At 44.4% G+C, this 20,145-nt stretch overlaps 1 protein-coding gene across 3 annotated transcripts in view; it reads left to right on the top strand.

Annotated features, from left to right (window-relative positions):
• Positions 1-20,145, top strand: part of tiam2a (TIAM Rac1 associated GEF 2a) — a 78,564-nt gene that overhangs the window by 18,532 nt on the left and 39,887 nt on the right. The window contains exons 1-8 of one of the 3 annotated variants that reach the window (XM_074691497.1): positions 1,614-1,700; positions 5,847-5,943; positions 6,795-7,976; positions 11,547-12,000; positions 12,575-12,747; positions 13,513-13,737; positions 17,070-17,255; positions 17,542-17,685. In XM_074691497.1, the coding sequence (XP_074547598.1) occupies positions 6,801-7,976; positions 11,547-12,000; positions 12,575-12,747; positions 13,513-13,737; positions 17,070-17,255; positions 17,542-17,685 (2,358 nt within the window). In that variant the 5' untranslated portion in view covers positions 1,614-1,700; positions 5,847-5,943; positions 6,795-6,800. Of the gene's footprint in view, positions 1-1,613; positions 1,701-5,846; positions 5,944-6,794; positions 7,977-8,409; positions 8,533-11,546; positions 12,001-12,574; positions 12,748-13,512; positions 13,738-17,069; positions 17,256-17,541; positions 17,686-20,145 lie in introns of those variants that run through there. The other 2 variants (XM_074691496.1, XM_074691498.1) reach the window with 2 other exon arrangements.

The following is a 20,145-nucleotide window of genomic DNA, read 5'->3' as shown; positions in this document are numbered from 1 at the left end:
TGGTCGAGCAGTTGAAGACGTGTTAATGGATTTACTTTGAGATGTGGGGCTAAGTCAGTGGTCCAGAGCTTGGCTGTAGAGGGATTTCTCTTGGCTCTGGAGAGCTTGTTTGGCTCTTAATTGATCTTAATTAGAGGTCAGACCATTTGGCCGTGAGGAATTAGACCCAGCACCTGCTCTGTATGAATATGCATCACAGCCGTCTTTCCTGCCTTCTTTTCCTCTCTCAGCGCCTCACTTCTTTGACTCGTATGTTGTTGACCAAGCTTTTAGCTGCCTCCATCTATAGGCAGACAAAGGGCTTTGAGGGGAGCGCAGACTCGGCCAGTGGCACTATTGTGTTGTTAACAATGTTGTTTAGCCCCAGAGAAGGCTGCTAATATTGTGTCCTGAAGCTGATGCCTCTGTCAAGCAGCAGGCTGATGGAAGGCTATTCCACAGCTGCTCAAACGGCGTGGCGTGCTCATGACTTTGAATAGCTATTCAGGGCGAGATGATTTTCTGGAGAAATCAACGCTGGTGCTCATGTTTTCTATTCAGAGGAGTGTTGTGATATATTCCTTTATAACCATCGAATGAAGCTCCTTAGGGATAAACAACTCACTGCAGAGTGAGTTGGGATCGGTTTTAGGAACAATCTGCCTCTCTTGGTCCAGATTTGATGCCGCTCTGGGTTCTGGTGTGGCTTTCTGGATGGGTCCAGTTTGACTGTGTGACCACAGTTATGTGAACCATAGACCAATGGAAGCATGTGAGTGTTTTTAGACCAGCGGCGGTCTCAAGTTCGTCTCTGCAGGGATAAGCCTGTCACAACACTTTGGGTTTAATTTCAGAAGTTTTAATTCCAAGGAATGTTTTCACTCACCCCTTTTCTCGTGTTTTAATTAGCCTCTTAAAAATAAGATGCATATTTGCCCCCTATGCCCCCATGGAGAATTTCAAAACAGCTTAGCCATGTCCTTAACTCTCTTATTTCCTCTCTGGCCCCGGCTCCTTTTCACACCAGGAAACTCAATGGCCTTTTTCTTATTCTCTGGCTCACACTCACTCGTGCATTCACACACTCACACTTACAGTAAGCACACTTTTTTTCTGCTTCTTGTCACTAAATGCCTCCCCTGCCTCCTCCTGGGGTCATTGTGGTATTTAGGGTCAGACAAGAGCTCCAGTCATTTCTCCCTCTGCAGTGCCTCCCAGGCAGCGCTGCAGCCAACTTACGCCAGCTTGTCTGGCTCAATCGCCTCAAACAGCTATGGAAAACCGCCTCAGCTGTAACAAACCCTGCATCCTCCTCCCAGCCAACGGAAAAGCAGGATATGGGAAAAACAACACGGTGCAGTAGTGGAGACCCTGAATGGATGGGAGCTGTAAACCATCCTTGCTTCTCTTTCTGAGAGAGCTGTTCTGTTGAGAACTTTTCACTTTTTCCTCCCTGCTCTCCTGCTTTTCCTCTTGGCGCTCTGTTACCCAGGGTTACCCTCGGAGGACTGTGATTCGCTGCTGCTTTGCAGCCGGGAGGGAGTTTCCACGTGTCCTTCTGTGAGTCTGGGTGTGTGAGTCAGATTCAGTGTGTGTGTGCATGTGTGTGTGTATTGCTTTAAGACTCAACAAGCCCTCACTTTGGGATCAGACAACACCAGTGAGGTTCTTCCTTTGCAAGCTGTTCAAAGAGCTCTTAGATGAAAGCCTGGGCCACAGAGGTAAGGGATGTTATGGGCTCTCTGTTTTATCTTTCTCTGCCTTTGTTTCTCCTATTTAATGGATTAAGAGAAAGCTGGGGTGAAGAGGTTGGATTGTGTTTCCTATTGTCCAGAGCCACAGGTGTGGGCTGAGCTGTGTTTGCATGTGTGAGTGCTGAGTAGCTTATTTGTCAGAGCACATTTCGTACTTTAGTTTGTATCTCTTTTTATCTCTTCCACATGAAAATACGACTAAATGACCCCTCACAATCTCAGCCCTCATCACTCCTGCTGCTGAGTGTTTCAGGGCTGTCAGTCTCTATGTGCTGCTCACGTTGACTCATGGAAATAACTGACTCTGACAAACTTACCGCGCTGACTAAACTTTGAACCTCTCTGCTGAAGCTGCTGGATGCTGCGCTCACGTTGTGTGAAAGAGTTTGAATATGTATTCATATTTGTGGCTGCGCTCTGGTAAAGCAGTGGCATATGAGTATAAATCATCCTGGAGAGACTGCCTTGTCATTTTTGGTCTGGAGCCAGGCGCAGAGCTTCTAAATGTGTAATGAAAAAGTCCAGAAGACACTTAACAAGCAGTGTGATGGATGTTCGGTGGCTTGGGCTGAATCCACCACACAGTAAAGTGAGCTTTCAGCGAGTGATTCATAGATAGACATTTCTCCTCACAAGCAAACAACTGCAAGATACTTTAAGTCTTGTGACAAAAATTCAGCAGAAGCCTTTTGATCAAATATTTTCTCCTCTTGTTGTTTTTCTGCTGTAAGAGCTGGAGTTTTGTAGAAGTTTGAATGAAAGTCTACAGGAGTGAGGCTCCATGCGCACTGCGCCTTTAAGAGATCAGTTGTAATGGAGCCAGAGGAAAGTGATAAGAGACAGGTCCCATGGGCTGTGATTTGACAGGAGGAAGGCGGTGTGATGGTGTTAACAGTCACTAGCAATAACAAATGACCTCATAGTTCCTGCTTCCCAGCATAATGATGGAGAAAGCATGAGACCTTTGTAGTGCCTTGTTCTATAGAGGATATTTAGAGTACTGTATAAGTCATTTATATGATTTATTTATGATAGGAACCACATGTAAACTCAGCATTATGCTTTATTGTTTGTACTTCCAGGACGTTTCTTTGTTGAACGCACAGTGTTGAAAAAGCAAAGTGAGATTTCTGCATCCTGAAGGAGTGGGTTACTAACAGCATCATGATATTACTACAAGGCTGGGTCCTCTCAGGAGTCTCCCTCTGTTTCAATCTGCTGCGTCAGGAGTTGTCCCTCAAGTTTAAATTGAAGGACTTGGAGGTCAGGTTTGCAAACATAGATCCCCAGACTCTACGCTCATGCAGAAGAGGGGGGAGCAGCTCCTCTTAAACAAACTCAAGGTGGTCTCCGTGGAGGAAAAAGACACTTCCTTAACACACAGCCTTCATGCACCTACTGTGTTTAGACTCAAGTTGAGGCGTGGCTCGTTCTTCACTGTTCGCCTTAACTTCTGACCAAAGACATGCACAGTGCCAGACTAAACACAGAGCCTACGTGGGAGTCACCCAGGGGCAGCGCGAGAAGAATGCCAGGTCATGGGGTGTGTCGAGGAAAGTTGGGGTGGCAGTGGTCCCGTGGCCCCTTAGCAGATGGCCTGTAGGAAGCCTATTGAGGAGGACAGAGAGGTGAAGGGGAAAAAGGAGGGGGAGTTCAGAGCCAGCGCTGGGGTTTTCAGAAAGAGGAAGACTTGCCTTGTTGTTCCCCAAAAACAGCAGCACAATGCTCCGGTTCAAGTCGCAGCAGAAGGCAAACGTGTGTGTCTTTAGGTTTGTGTGTTGGCACGCCTTAAAGCCTTTCATACCCACAATCCTGCTCTGTGTGAATAAACTCGGCGAGGAAAGCGTCAGTAGTCGTGTTGAAAGAAAGCAGTCATTGTGACAAGTTCCACATCCAGCTTTTTGCTGACTGCTAATGTTGTCAGCAGCTGCTTTTTTTGCTCGTGTCTCCACCGAGGGCACGGTGAAGTTACTCTCCATTCACAAACAGTGACTTTGGATCATTCAGGTTTTTAATTTTTTAGCCTTTGGATGCATGACCCCCCCTTGGAAAAGTATGCCTTTGTATTCACAGATTTAAAGACTCTGGTATCTGCGCCCAGGGACAGAATGAAGAATGAACACTGAGCAATAAAGCAAGTTAGTTCTCACAGGTTTCCAGTGAACTGCTTGAATACATAGTTAAATTAGTCAGGTGTGGTTGACCATGTCCCTGTAAGCTTGACCTTGCCTTTGGTCCTTGTGAACCATGGCACTGGTTAAATTCTTTGGCATAACTAAGCTGGAAATAATTGGAGAGTAACTCTTAGGAAGCTGCTCAGAAAGACACGGTTATCATGCACAGAGTATTTTGTCTTTATCTCAGTGTTTCTTTTCATGCGCGCATTGTTTTGTCCCTCTAATTTAGTCTTTAACTCATGACTTGTTTGGTTAATCCCCTGATCAGCTCAGAGCAATGGTTCAAGTTCATTACCTTGCCTCCACATCTCCGGCCAAGTTTCCACTGTTCTATTTTCACCTGTGATCAAACATGTGAAAAAGAAGGAAGATTCTTGTTTTGCTTCATGTCTTAGTTGATTCTTTGGACCTTCAGTTGTATGTACTTTACATTCAAAGAGTTCCCAGTACTTGTCTCGTAACGCCATTCATCAAACACATCCTTTTGCTTTTGTCCTTTTACTCCGTCGCCCAACTTCATAATCCCCCCTCACAGTCAAGGTGTATCCTAGCGGGAGGAGATAAACTCTTAATACTACAGATCACTTAATCCAGAAGGTTAAGGCTTTTGGCAGGAGCGTGTTTACACTGTAACCTTACACATGCTGTACGTGTGCTGTGAGGCTTAGCAGAGTTAGCACTATTTCAAAGCCTTCCTGGAGCGTGCGCCACATGCATGTTACCAGGTTACATTACACACACACTCACCAGACACAAGTCTCACAGCTTCTCAGAACATGCCTGGTACCTCTGCCAAATAAAACTGCTCTGCAGCCGTTTCTGGTTTTGGATTCTGCCCTTGGACAAATTTGGCGGTGATGAGTGCAGAAAAAAAGTGATCCAGGGATCCAAATTTAAAAATAAACAGGCGGGTAAACTGTAGCCGGCTTTCAAAAACTTTCCTCACATCAAAGACGACGTCATGCCCTTGCGGGGAGGTGGAAAAATGCTACTAATGTTTGGTTTTGGTGACTGATTGGGGTGAGTAAGATTCGGGGGAGGATTTTTTTTCCTTTTTTAAACAAGTCATACTGTTGTGCCAGAGTGGCAACAGTTTACTGTGTTTTTTTGTCGCTGGGTTGGTTTGAGACTTCTGTGAACTTAGCTGGAGATAAGTTTGGTCAGTTTGTTGTGATGCTGGGAATTCAGTTTTCTGATTCGGTTACCCAAGTCATGTTTTTGCTTGTCATCTATGAAGATTAAACTCAGACACTCAGAGAGCGCAGACCTCCGCCAAGCTTATTGTGATTGTCACGCAACATTTTAGTCCTACTTTAATGTTATACTCCCTTCAGCAGACTGTCTGCTACAATTTGGTTCTAGTTGGAGGTTTGTACTGTACAGTGTTGAAAATGATGATGACCCTGTGCATATTTCATATTCTAGATCTTAGTATCCAGAATATTTCCAGGATGTGGATCATACTTTTAAACCTGTCAGAAATGATGGTGACCTTGTCTTGTATTGTTCTGCAAAGCAATCCGACCATTTATCGAGGAGTTATATACACATATGGTGAAAACAGCCCTATCTTACAATGAAAAAAAATCCTTTAAAAACATCCTGGATCCCGACAGTGATGCAGATCACCTCCAAAATTTAATTACTCCTTCCTTTTCCCATTTTGAACATTTCCTGAAAATTTCATCAAAATCTGTTTGTTACTTTTTGAGTAATGTTGTTCACGAACTCTCCCAAACACATAACCTCCATGGTGGAGCTAATAAGAAACAAGTAGAGCTGCCCACCAAACACTGTCCTCTCCCAAATCTCAGGGATTAAGTGTCCTCTTTAACTGGCACACCTGTTATCAAACAGGGGGCTCATTGCACTTGGTAAATTACAGTCCTCTCCAAAGAAACTAAGAACTAAGTCAACGTCTGTCTCTGTGTTTCAGATGAGCCAGATGACAAAGGAATGAGTGTGTTTTGAGAGATGAGGTGGAGAGAACCGTGCACATAGAGGCTCCACTCTGAGAAGAAATCTTCAGTCGGGTAAGTCTAAGAGCTGTAGCCTTCTGATCTGGAGTTTTTAATTATGGTTAATTTTTCTGTTGTACAAAACTCAAACTTTTTATTCAGATGTGAAAGTGAAATCAGCACCATTTAGTCATTTCTTCTACCATAATTGTTTATAAATGTCACCTTCTTTCATAATGTGCATATTCAAAAGGAGAGATTTCTCTTTATATGCCGAGGACATGTTTGTTTTTGTTCCTAATCCGCTTGGTGTGCTAAATCAAAGACTGGAAGTGATCTCACCTAGCCTTACCTGTTATGTAACCACATCACAGGCAGCAACAAATATGCTTCTGTCACTAACAGTCCGAGCTGTGCTTTTGCTGCTACCATGTAATGTAATGTCTGTCTGGTCACGGCTCTTCATCACTAATGTAAGAGTGTTGTGAGCCTGGAAGTGATTTTTTTTTTATCATCCTGAATCCTGTCACACATAATAAGTGTGACAGCCTAAAGCCTGTGTATCCCAACTTTTCTATAGAAGGAAAGGAAGAATGTAGTGAAGAGGAAGGGGGACAGACAGTGCAGATAGTGACCAGATGTGAAAGAAACATGTCCAGCTGTTGTCTTTGAAAGTCACATGGACAGTTACAGACCTGCTGCTACTCTACTGATGAAACATCCGCTGCAATTAATATGTCTATGATATTCTTTTATAGAACTGTCCTCATTATGTTTATGAATAGGTTATTTTTATGTCTCTGATGAGCTGGTATCATGAGATAAACATGTCATACTGTTCTGCTTAATGTGTGACTAACATTTCTTTTTCCGGTAATGCCAGACGCGTTATTTTGTTTCCTCATTTGACTTTTTTCTTTCTCCAGACTGCGATGGGGAATTCAGAGAGCCAGTACAGCATCCAGGGCCCCAAAGGCACCAGCTTTGTCCTCCCAGGAAGACAAAAGCCATGCTCATTGAAGCTCCAGTCAGGCAAAGACGATGCTTTGTCACCTCACACTTGGTGGAAAAGTGCTCCAGTAGGCTCAGCATACAAGGCCAGGTGTGTTGGCCGAGGCTGTTTATCCCCTCAGAAAAGCCGACAGCCGTACTCTGCCAGGCACTATGACTATGTCTCCAAGGAGGTAAGGGGCAGCCCGAGTGCTCACCACTGGCATAGATCATCTGGGTGTGGCATTAGAAGGCGGCATTTGTCAGATGAGTACGAAGCTAACCCTTATGGAGCCGAGCTGAACGGGCGCACTCTTAATGGACACAGTGACGAGCAGGAGGCTTTGGAGGAACAGAGCAGCCCACGTGTGGTGATCAAGAAGGATGGCAGTCTCAGGGTGGAGTTCACCAACACCTCTGGTCACCCCCTTCTCCTGGATGAGGCTTCTGGCCCTGTCCAACTCCTCAAATTCTCCCCAAACCTGGAGTCTGCGTCCACTCCCAGTTTGCCTGGTTCCAGTGGCAGTGCACAAGATGGTCACTGCAGTGGTCCACCTCCAGCTTCCACCTCCTCCACAGCCAGGACCAGCAAGGGAAGTTCATTGAGTTCTGATGGTTCCTGGTACGACTCCCCATGGGGACCAAACACGGATGTGTGTGAGCTGGACCAACCCTGCCATGCCAACCAGACCTCAGTCCACTCCCACATCCGTCAGCTTGACTCCTTCACCGAGCGATCCCCTCCTGTGTCCATTGCAGACCTCTACAAGGACCCAGCAATGGCTGCGACATTTCCTGTTACAAAGAACCTGTCTTCTGACTTCCAAGGGCCTCCACCGAGCCAGAGGACACACCGAGCCTCCTTTGCGTCAGTCCTGGATGTTCCACTGGAGGAGGAATGTCCTGAGGCCCACCAGTACACATCGTTCACCCTGCCCTGTCGCAGGACTAAAGCCCACACAATGAGTGAGGATCTGGGTCAGTACCCTGATCAGCAGCAGCACCGGGAACCGACAGGAACAGATTTTTTTTTCAATAAGAAAGACTCCATAAGAACCCGCATGAGACGCCTCAGTGACTGGACAGGCAGCCTCAGCAGGAAGAAGAGAAAGTCTCAGGTTAGTGTCAAAAACACCACACACACTCAGCTGATTTACTCATGCGATCAGCGTTATGAATGGTTTGTGTGAGCATATCACTTACAGGGTTCATAGGTGTCTTGTGGTCTTTGTAGTTGTTCTTTGTAGCCCTCAAAGTACTCATTTAAACAAACAGAAGATGAATTTATTACCCTCTTATTATTGTCTTCGAGCTACAGCTAATTAGACCCAGAGGGAGCATCCGTAAAAGCCATGCACAGTCAGTTTCCTGTCTGGCAAGGTTTATTTGATTATGAGCCCCAGTGGTGGTCTTGGCATGGCCAGGAACCAACCACCGTCCTTTGGTCCGGCACACCACAACACCAGCTGTCTGAGGACAGGGCACAGTGGGGCGGCGCAAAATGAAATTTGTAAAGCAGCCAGCACTTCATCTTGTTATGTGTTTGTGAGGATGTAACAATGAAGAGAGGCACTACCAATAACAATGTGCGACATGGAGGATCCTCCGGGGATGAGAAGTTTGGGGCTGATGTGCAGAATTTATGATGACTGTATCTGGGTGGGAGCATCTGAGGTAGTGCTGCATGCTGATTATTCCTGTTCAGTTTTTGCATGTTAATGTTTGACCGCTTTGATTACATTACATTATATAAGGTCTTATTTTGCTCATGTCATAAGAATTAGGATGTGTAATGTCAGATTTGGAAGTGTCTGGGTAACTTGCAGCTCGTTGGAGTGCATGGAAATTTGTAAAAGTGAGACACAGAACAGGCAGCTGATAGATTTTCCTTGTGGTAAAATGATACAAGCAGCATACAGACATGGGTCAGAGGAGAGGGTTAGAAATAACCACAGCTTGTTGGCATGCACGTGACTTAAAACCATGTGATTTAGTCCTACTGAGACTGCATTCTTAATAGCTCTAATTTAACAGAAAACATTAGTTGAAACTGAGCCTGAACTCATGTCTCTCTTTGTCTTTGAGGCTTGAAAGCAATTGTTTCTGCATTAATTCATTTAGCTTCGCCTTGTAAAGTTTAAGAATGCTGTTTGGGCTCTGCCAGGAGAATAGCTGTAAGCCTCTGAGAAGCTCTGTTCGAGTGAAACTAAATCCTAGCTGAAGATTTAACCCCACCCTTCCTCTAATGTTAATGAATCACTTTTGGGTGTTGGGACTGTTGTGCGGTTCTTAATTTCTGGGCATTTGAGGCGGTAAATCTGCTAATAGGGATTGGTGTTTAGTCACTTTAAGGAGGGTAAACCACCAAAACAACCAAAGCACAATGCGGAACGCTTGCTGTGTAAATGGTTGTCTTTCTTTTTTTTTTCTACTTAGTAGGAATTTAGCAGAATTTCCTAGCTCAGGACGTGAAGTTTTAGATATTTAACCCTGATACTGTCACCCATCCTTGAAGGGGCGTGTTCAGTACATTTACACTATCCCTCACAAATGCTACACAGCTTTCTCTTGAATTAGTCATGTCTCCCTCTAAATCTAATTGTCATGCATGCCAAACATTTTGCCAATTCCTTGACTTTTGTTATGCAGAAATAAAGCTGTCAGGTGGCTGTTTTTGCCAGCAGGAAACGAAAATAACTTTTAAATGAGATTCTTCTGATATGATAATAAATCAGAACATGTTAAGCTCTGTTTTCAGAGATAAGTGTGAGGAGGAATACATTTACATTGACACAGCTAAATTTTTTTAATTTTAAGGCCATAAAAAAGGATTTGCACTTAAGGGTTTGGATTTCTTTCTCTTCCCTGTAACAAGTTCCTGCTTAGGGCCCGTTTACACAACAACATTTCATCTGAAAACGCAGCGAAAATGCAGTGAAAAAAAAAAGCATTTACACGGAAACACTGAGGGACTGAAAACGCTGTAGTAAGCATGCCAGGCCTGCGGGTGGTGCTATAACTGTCTTGTCCGGAAGCAGCTTTTGGGAGATTTCCACCGAAGTAGAGTTGAGCCGATCATCTGGTGTATTGGGGAATACTAAGCGCAAAAGTGGAGCAACAGGTGTACATTTTGTATGAAGACAGTCAGCAGATTCAGCAGATTGAGCAGCACAAGCACAACACGGTAGTTCGTGACGATTGTAACAACGGTACTGTTATCCTGTTGTGTGCGCTCGTATGAGGAGGAGTGTGACGTCAGCGTTTCCACTGAAAATGCTGGCTTACTGTCTACACGGCAACGGTGTTGGCAGCGTTTCAGAAAAATCCCACTCTTTCAAAAGTTTGCGTTTTAGGTCGACTGAAATGCTGTTTCCGTGTAAACGCGAGGTAAGACTCCAAAGCACTTCAAGCTGGTCTTAAATCTGTACATCCTCTGTCCTTTGGGACTGTTTTGTCTACTGCCAAACCTCCATGGCATATAACTCAAAGGGCTGCTCACAAAATCAGGAGCACCTCCAGCTCTGGTTCCCCTCCACCTGGACTCCATGGCTCTGTTGTGGGTTTAAAGGTCAAATTGCAACCCTGATGCCAAAAGGCCAAAAACCTGCTGATAATGAAAAGCAGCTGGAGCAAGAAAACTTGGGCTGTGCTGGTGGAAGGAAAACATGGGAAGCTGAAAAAGACCCACCCTGTGCTCAGTACCAACTTCCCTCTGGCTGTTTGATACAAATGCTGACTTTTCATGGTGGCAGGTGAGCGTTCAGGTTATTCAGAGGCTGTTCCTCAGGGGTTCTCGGGGTTCAGTGCTGCCCTGTAGCTAAACATGAGCACAGAGCTGTCAGCTGGTGACAAGGAGTAAACCCCCGCTCTGCAGTGCTGAGTAAGGGATTTCTTTGTGCTTCATTTTCATATGAATAAGAAATTTATTTATACCTTTTCATATCATTCCAGCTGCTCAGCAATGTTTTGTGCAAATTTGAATAGTTTTCTAAATATCAACAATGGGAGAAGCTAAATAAGAATGTAAAGGACATAAAAAGTGCTGAGTGAGAGACGGGAGGAAAACAAAGACAGAGGATGAGCTCAACATGACGACTCATACTGCATGCTGAGAGCTCTTGGGTCTGTTGCCAGGGGCAGAATCAATGCTGCAATCTAGTCAAGTGTAGGCAGACTATCATTAGGCATGAAAAGTGCAATTCCATCAAGTGTTCATTTGGGAGATTGGGAAGCCACAGCGGCCCTCGAACGACGTGAAATTGTCTGAGCCTGGAGGGTTCCAACCTCCCAGGTGCCATCACAGGAAATTTGTCCCACTTTCTCAGCCTAGCGGAAGATTTAGGGACTCTAATGTTGACTTTGAAGTAGGTTGAAGCGGTTTCACTGGATTCTTTCAAAAGTTTCTCCTACGATCGTTTAGAGCCTTCAGGCTAATTGAAAGTAGCACAGTAAGATTTTTTTTTGTTCCAGTTTGAACTCTTATTGATACACAGAGGTTTATGTGTTGAGGGGGAAACAAAGTGAACACAGTCACAGTGATTTCACTTGAAGAGGAGTTGGAAGCCCAAAGATGATGTTTGACACTTGATAATGTTGTGTCCTGCTGAAAACTGTTCTGTTGTCATCAAACCTCTGCATCATCGGGCCTCTATGCATTCCTCACATGTAATCTCTTATTTTCCTCACAGGAGACCAGATACAAGGACCTTACTGATGCTTTTGACAGTGGGGTTGATGGTCTGACTGCAGACACCAGCTCCCCCTCCCAAGTCTCCAGCCTCCTCTGGTTCCCTGGAGCCTCCAGAGCCCAATCATCAGGAGCCATTCACCAAACCACCAGCGACGCTGTGCGCCAGAATATCTATGAGAACTTCATGAGGGAGCTGGAGACAGACACTGGGAAAGGGGGAGTGGGAGGCGGAGAGAGGAGAGACCCATCCACTGGCACTGAAGAGGGGGATAGTGGCAGCGAGTCAGCGGAGGGTTCACTGGAGCAGCTGGATTTGCTGTTTGAGAAGGAGCAGGGGGTGGTCAGGCGGGCTGGCTGGCTTTCTTTTAAACCTCTCGTGACTTTGCACAAGGACAGGAAGCTGGAGCTGGTGACCCGCCGCAAGTGGAAGCAGTACTGGGTGACCCTGAAAGGTGAGGTAGACTCCAGGAGGGGGGGTGGCACAAAGAGGGAAACAATTACGTACCTTGAAATTGAGTCAAAGAATGTGCTGACATGTGGTTTTGAAATAATTCAAAGTTAAGTAGATTACCCAAATTTTAGTACTATAATTCAATCTGAAAGAGCTGGTGGGTTCCTCTTTGTTCTCAGGCTTTTTCCTCTCAACAGCAGACATGTCCTTGACAGTGGCATCACTCTTGACATTGACTGATTGTCCTTCCCTCCTGCTCTGAAGCTTGTAGGGGATTATGCAGTTGCTTCAAGCCAAATGGAAAAAGGCTTTGGTTTTGTATGAACATATGCTGCGTTTTACCTCTCTGCTTTGAAGTACTAACTGACAAACTTCTCCTGGAAGTTTGAAAATAGGAGGTGGAGGCAGTGACGGCTGACTGTGGCCTTAAGACTTAAAAGTTTTGAGCTGTTTTGTACTTTATTCGATTTTACAAGGACTGTGTGTCCTTTAAACCAGGCTGGATGATGTATTCTTTCTTATCTGCATCTTTGTCATTCACAGTCCTCTCTACGTCTTTGTGCTCTTCTTTCCAGGATGTACATTACTCTTCTATGAGACTTACGGCAAAGGCTCTCCTGAGCAGGACGCCTCTCCTCGCTATGCTCTCCTGGCTGAGGACAGCATCGTACAAGCTGTACCCGAGCACCCCAAGAAGGAGCACGTTTTTTGTCTCAGCAACTCATATGGAGACGTCTACCTCTTCCAGGTGAACCACGTCACTTAACAGTTCTTCTTTTAAAACAGGCGATCAGTAGATCAGTCACACCTGCCCTTCACTTTGAAGTTTTCCTTAACCTTAAACGTGGTGTATGAAATTACAGGTTTGGTAAGTGATTAACCTAAAAGTAAAGTTCCCAAACTTTCAAGCTATATCCTGTTTTCCTTTTGCGCTGACTGACCTACATATCCACACCAAATTCAGGCCTTTCCTTGCGCCTGTCCCCATAGCTTCCCCCATTTGAAATTACAAGCTTCCCAGACTGCAGTATGTCGTGGTGTCTAGACCTAAATCTAATAAAATAGTTCTGTAGAGAGCTGACATGCCCCCAGAGGCAAACAGAGAGAGAGAGCAAATCATCGCTGTAACATGAAGACAGCCTGAGTTTCCTCCTTTTGTTTCCACTCCAATAGCATGAGTCATTCTCAATCTAAGAGAGTTCAGTTGATCTCTAGATCAACATGCTACATCCACCTTCTTCAGAGAAGAGTGATAATCATGAAAATGGTTAATAAACAGGGGAAATGAATGCTTGATGTATGCGTTATTTCATGAACTACAGTTTATCACATTTTCATATAACGATCCAGCAAAGCCTCGTTTACCACACAACCATCATGATGTGATAAATGATTAAAAAACAGCATGGCCTAGCAAATTTATCAGTCACAGCATCTTTGAATCCAGCTTGTAGCAGGGATATTGACCTCTACTTTATCAATCAATCCCCCTGTCTGCTCTTCGCCCTCACAGGCCAGCAACCAGACTGACCTGGAGAACTGGGTGACAGCCATCCATTCAGCCAGTGCCTCGCTGCTGGCCAAACGCCAGGGGAAGGAAGATACGGTGCGCCTGCTGCGGAGCCAGGTCCGGGGCCTACTGCAGAAGATTGACATGGACGGGAAGATGAAGAAGATGGCCGAGCTGCAGCTGACAGTGGTCAGCGACCCCAAGAACCGCAGGGCTATTGAGAATCAGGTAAATATTTGATAACTGTGTGTATCAGCTGACAGTTAGCAAAGCTCACTAGGGGTGGGGAAAAAAAATCAAAAATCTATATATCTCTGTCAAAATCAGTATTTTTTCAAATTCAAATTCTTTATTTCAGTCTTTGTTTTTAAACTGGATTGGAAAAAAGTTACCACTTTTCTGCAGCAGAGGGTGAAATGTTTCTCTCTGACTCACGCGATTCGCACTTTATGTGAAATTATAGCTCCTGATTTGGTCTTTAGACATTATTATCATAATTTCACTTTCTTTCACATGGTTTGGTGTTAAAAAAGAAAACCAAAAATCATAAATATAAAAGAATCCCAATTTAAATTGAAAAGTAAAAGAATCGAAATTGTGAGGCTAGCATATCGTCCCAGCCCTACTGCTCACCAAACAAACGACAAGGCCTCTGTAGCATTGCTCACAGCTTTTTACATTTCATTCCCCTAGGATGTATTTTACAGTTAATCTGTTAACTCAGCTACATAGTGAGATCATGAGGCGCAGTAATGCTGTTTTCATGCCATCTTCATGTCTCCACGTTCCCTGTTTGTTGTTTTTCTACCTGATGTGTAGCAACCCTGTGATGTGCCCTACTTAATTCTCCTGGTTCTGTGACTGCGGTGACAAGCTCGTGCTTTATTTTTGTCCGTGGGTGGGTGAAGTGGCCTAAATGCATCAGTCCCCAAACGCATTGCGAGGGGCCCAGGGGAGCTGCTCGCTCCCCGAGCATCAGATTGGGATTCCAGATGTTTCAGAGTAATGGGCTCTCAACGTGCATTATCCTCTTCCTCCTCCTCCTCACTGCCTGGGGAAGAATCCAAAGCACCCAACACTGAGCTGTAGCCTACATACTGCAGATTACTGATGGGAATAAAAAGCTCATAACCTATGGCTTATTTAGAAGCCAAATACTCTACAAGAAATGGATGTTTGATGTAGTTTTGCTTCCTTTACCTACTTTGACTTAGGTGACCTAAAGTCCTAACGGCTGTCTTTATTGTTGCGAGAGCTGCTCATGTCAGTGTTTGCCGACTTCTTATTTACATGATGGTGTTGCTGTCTGATACAGGCTTTAAGTTATTTTTTTTTTGGAAAAAGGAGAATTTTTCTATCAGGAACTTATGGAGATAGAAGCTGGACTGCTCCCTGCAGGACTGATCAGTGGAGATGTCACTGCCTGTCTGCATGACTGACTCTGTGCTCGTATCTGTTTCCAATTAGCCTGTATGCCACCTCAGAGCAGACAAAGAGACAGACAGGGTAGGAGTCAATGATAGGGTCAGGGGAGTACGGGACAGGACTCTGATTCGGGCGCCCCAAGGCTGATGATAGATTTAAGGTTTCGCTGGGGTTGTCCTGCACCAAAAGGGCACTACTTTGATGTACCAGCCCCCACCCATGTCCACTAAAATCAGTGCCAGCAGACCTCTTTTGAAGACACACACACACATACACAAGCACAATCTCACGTATTCACGCACACACTGCGATCAAGTTGCACTGAAAGACTTTTTATGCACTCAAGCTTTTAACAGAGGTCAGGAGCAGATGTTAAAGAGGGGGAATAAGAAAAGATGAGAATCTGTTGGGAGAACAGCTTAATTGCCCTGAAATGAATGTAAATAAGTCGTGCACGCAGGACAGATGGGTCCAATCATGGTTCTCTGCCCTGGCCCAAGCCTATGTGATGCGTAGAGGAGAGCAAACGACTGTGTATCAGCTTTTATTAAAGACTGTTCATCAGGGATGTATCCAGGCATGAATCACTAAATCAAATTTTATGCACAGGACTATTTCAGAACATCCCTGAATAAAGGTGCTTATATTTGACTGTTGACAAACACATCCAGATGGCATGTATTTAAGAAGCATGACAGGATGTTTTACACTGACAAGCATTTTTCCGCTCTTCAAAAAGTCTTTACTTTTGAGGAAAGACCTGATTCTCTCTGTAATGCCTCCAGTTTCCTCCTGAAGTCATTTCTTGAGCTCTGCCAGGACAGCGTGGAATATTAAACTGATCCAGGAACAGCAGTCAAAGAAATTTGTGCTTTGATAACTTAGTTAGCAGCATAAGTTCACAAGAACTGGACAGATCAGGAAGTTCTTTAGAAATGTGAAAATGACTCAGAGGGCATATGTTGGTCCCAGGAAACATTTCATGGAAATGTTCCTAGCTATGCTAGTTTTGCTGATTCAGTTTGTCTACTGTGCAAAAAAGAGAAAAAGTGGAAGCAAAAATTAACTTAATTTTCCTCAATCACTCGAAGTCACTTTCTGCATAAGGATAGTCACCAATAACATTTCTATAGTTAATGGCATTGGCTACAGTAACTTGGTAATCAGAATCACAGATGTGTCCAATAGACGTATCCAATAGTTGGCTCCTCTTCCAGTTTTTCCTAGAGAATGATTTGTTTCTTGTGTTTAATCATTTAAAAACCATTCACATAACTCGCATGCCTAACGTAAGGTCATCATCATATAAAATCATTTGGATTCCCAGTACTTGTCCTTGTGGTCAGTGTCTGGAATGGGAATAATGGGATGCCTGTCATTGACTGGATGCTTGTCAACCAAGGACACCTGCACAGCTGTGTACATAGCTGAGTTTGGTCCCATGGTGATGTCTCTGCCAATTCTTTGTTTCTGATGTTCATAAAAGCTGGCCCTCCCGTCCCCTCACAGTGTGTTTCTAATTCTGAAGAATGCTGTCAATGTGAATGAGGCCTAATGGGACGACGCCACGGGGCGCTTTATTGTAAATGAACTCACAGTGCAGACGAGACCTATTAAAGTCAGTTGTTATGGAGGGTTGTTTAACTTGAGTGTTCTCATTAAAAGCAGTCTCCAGCCAACAAAATAAGCACTTTCTTACAGCATACATAGTGCAAACAGCCACGGGGGGACGTGACTGTAAACTGTGTATAAGCTGCATGTGTGTGTGTGTGTGCTGGGTAGAGGTTTAACGGGTGGTCTGTGCAACATCACCCCTCTCTCTGGACTTACATGAGCATTAGGTTTTACTGTACACTAAGTCACTCCTCTGTGAGATACGCAGTCCCCACTTATTATCTAACCTCCACCATTGTGTGCCCTCACCCTCCACCAACATCTGCAAGCAATTCCATGTAGATGGAAAGCACCTTTCTGACCCTCATCTCCCTCTTTGATTCTCCCTCTCCTCCTGCTCCCTTCTCCCAGCTGCCTCCCTAACATCCCCTCTGCTCTCTGTTCTCAGCCACCACTCAAAGTTTACCCTGAAGTTCGCTTTATAACATCACTAACTGAAGTCATATTATTTTTTTTTTCAGATCCAGCAGTGGGAGCAGAACCTGGAGAAGTTTAACATGGACCTGTTCAGAATGCGCTGCTACCTGGCCAGCCTGCAAGGTGGAGAACTTCCCAACCCAAAAAGCTTGCTGGCAATCGCCAGCCGCCCCACGAAATCTACTCTGGGACGTTTGGGGATCTTCTCTGTCTCCTCCTTCCATGCTCTGGTGAGGAGGCTTAGATTGGACTCTGAATGACCGCATGGATGTAAATCCACACTGCAGTCTTCTTCCTAGGGTCATATTTGTATTGAATTCTTTAAGGTTTGATTAACTAAAAATGATTCAACAGAGCCCTTTAAATTCATTTTATTATTTGAAACAAAACAGCATCCTTATAAACACTTTCTTAATGCGTCACTTAAAGCAAATACAGCTAATCAAGATGGCCTGATTAACTGAAAAGCTCTGTTGAGATAAATTACTGGGAATCTGATAGTTTGCATCTGTTCAGATCTGTTCCAGGGATGAGGCCACTTTCAGAAGACGCTCCCTGTCCCTGACTCACAAGGAGCGCAAAAGAGGCCTGTTCGCCTCCATCAAAGGTCTTGACAACCTCACGAGGAGAGGCAGGGAAAAGAGACCCTCTGCATCACAGGTACCACTGATGTCACACGTGAACAAGAGCCTATGAAAAAGTTACATGATGCTTTTAAATTAACATCCAAACACAGTATGGCTGCCCCACCTTAGACAATGTATTTTACTTTATATATATGCTTAGAGTAGTAGATTAGTTACTTTGTTTTTGGGAGAGTCTGTCTGTTTGTGAACAATGTAACTCAAAAAGTAATGAACGGATCTTGATGAAATTTTCAGGAAATGTTCTAAATAGATTTAAATAAATTTTGGAGGTGATCTGGATCACCGTCTGGATCCAGGATTTTTTTAAAGGATTCTTTGTCATTGTGAGATAGGGCTGTTTTCACCATATGTGTATATAACTCCACCATAAATGGTCAGATCGTTTTGTAAAACAATACAAGACAAAGGTCACCATAATTTCTGACAGATGTAAAAGTACGATCCAGATCCTTGAAATATTCTGGATACTAAGATCTGGAATATGAAATATGCACTGGGTCATCATAATTTTCAGCACTGTCAGGAAACAAATTATCGTACAAACCTGCACCAAACACTAAATTGTCAGACCCAAAATGATACCAAATCATCCTCACTGAATCCCAGAGCGTTTAGGTGATCTGAAACAGCAGATAATGAATGCAGGAGTTTGTATTCAGAAAACAGAACAACCAGCAATACCATACACAAAACATAAGCATGCAAAATTTATAAGCATGTGTGCTCACAGTGCCAAGCTGCGCTGCACATACATGTCTGTAAACACACACACACACACACACTCACACTACCTCTGGGGATATACTGCTGAGAGGAGCTGTGTCTTACTTATACCCTGTGTACACACTGTGTATATTGTTAATGAAATGACGTGAAAACATGCTGCCTTTGTGCTTACTTGCATGTAAATTGCCTGTGCTGACATAAAAATAAGCCATGCAGCCCTTCCAGCACTTTTTCCCCCTTGAGGAGATCTTATTAATTAGAAGCACACACCATTACACCCCCCTCCTCCCCCCTTCTTCCTGGTAAGTTTGAGTTTGCACCTCCCATCAACATAAACACAGAGGGGCATTCCTCACCCAGGTGTGGAGGGGGGGAGTCTAAATCCTCTCTGGTTAGTAATTAGAGGTGTGCAAGCTGTTTATTTATTGATACAGAAATCCACCGCGCTATACCCTGAAGGTACGGCCCTGAAGAGTACTCTCCTCCTGGTGGTCTATTTTCAGAATCGCCACAAAGGAATTGCTCATTTTTTCAAGTCTTTTATAAACGTCTGTTCTTTAGTTTAGAGCGGTTTTGATTATCAGCAATCTGCTGTCGTTTTTCTTGTTGCTGTGAAGCCAACATGGAGTCTCATCATGTTCTTCCGTCAGAGCTGACTCCTGACTGCTTACAAAACGTTCCCTGTCCTGTTTCACTCCTCTTATCTCCACACCCATGCCACCACCTGCTCTGTGATATTTATGTTTGGGCATTTGCACACGTCTCTCAGCGGCTAGGTATGTCTGTGTGTGTTATTATTTTTCAGGGGAACTCCAGCCGGCCGCTCTAATGAGGCCTGCTTACATTTAGCAGTGCAGAAGGCCGAGGTGGCGCTGCAGCTCACACATGAATTATTAAAAGCCATATGTGGTACATGGCATCCTCTACTCTTTTCTCAGCCTTACAGATGGCTGGTGTAAAGACACTAAATATTAAACAGCCTCCCTTTATTTTTTTTCCCATGTTCTTCTTCTATTACAAGCTCATTTTGAGGCTTTCATGGCGTTTTCTTCACTTAAAACCTCATTGAGAACAAAAAAATGTCTGTAAGCATTGCTGCTTCTCTGCTGTCACGGTGTTGCTTTCATTTTGAGCAGGGGTAGGATTATGCGGTATTTCTCATGTTCACTTGTTCTTTACTGGAAATTCAGTGGTAGTCATTCTTGATTACATCATTGGCTGTTTGGCGCTCGTGATGTACTGTGAGACACGTGTCGAGAGCAATGCTTTCTGAGGGTCCAAACTCTCCTTCATGCTCCTAAATCTGTCGTTACCTTCTCAAATGTTTTCTTTTCGCCCGTAGTTCGATCCTTATCATTCAAAGTCTGCCCAACAGACATGGAATGAGATCGCTTACCGTGAGTCTTTCCTTTTCCCCTCCAGCTTTGTCCTGTCTCCCAGAATACAAACATCAGAGAGTCAGAGGCGGTCTTTCTCCCACAGTTTCCACACTGAGTCATCTGTGTTGACTAAGACTAAATCTCATTTACTGCGACTACGGGCCTGACAACCTTACCCCTAAGTCTTTCTCTCCTCCCCGCTTCTTCCCTCTCTTTATTCTCATCTCTCATCCGTCTTAGGGGAGCTCTGTATACAGTAAAGAGCTGGCCGGCGGTCGGTTGTGGGAAGTAGGCCAGAAAGGTCCGAGGATTTGTGGGAGAGATGGTAAAGCTTTCTAAAATTAGTCAGTTTACAGTGAAGCAGCACT

This window comes from Halichoeres trimaculatus, unplaced genomic scaffold (assembly GCF_033239565.1).
Source record: "Halichoeres trimaculatus isolate MK-OKI-2021-1 unplaced genomic scaffold, fHalTri1.1 fHalTri1_scaffold_17, whole genome shotgun sequence".
In the NCBI taxonomy this organism is placed as follows: Eukaryota; Metazoa; Chordata; class Actinopteri; order Labriformes; family Labridae; genus Halichoeres; species Halichoeres trimaculatus.
The sequence above is the reverse complement of the archived record's forward strand: the minus strand, read 5'-3'. Positions and strand labels throughout refer to the sequence as shown.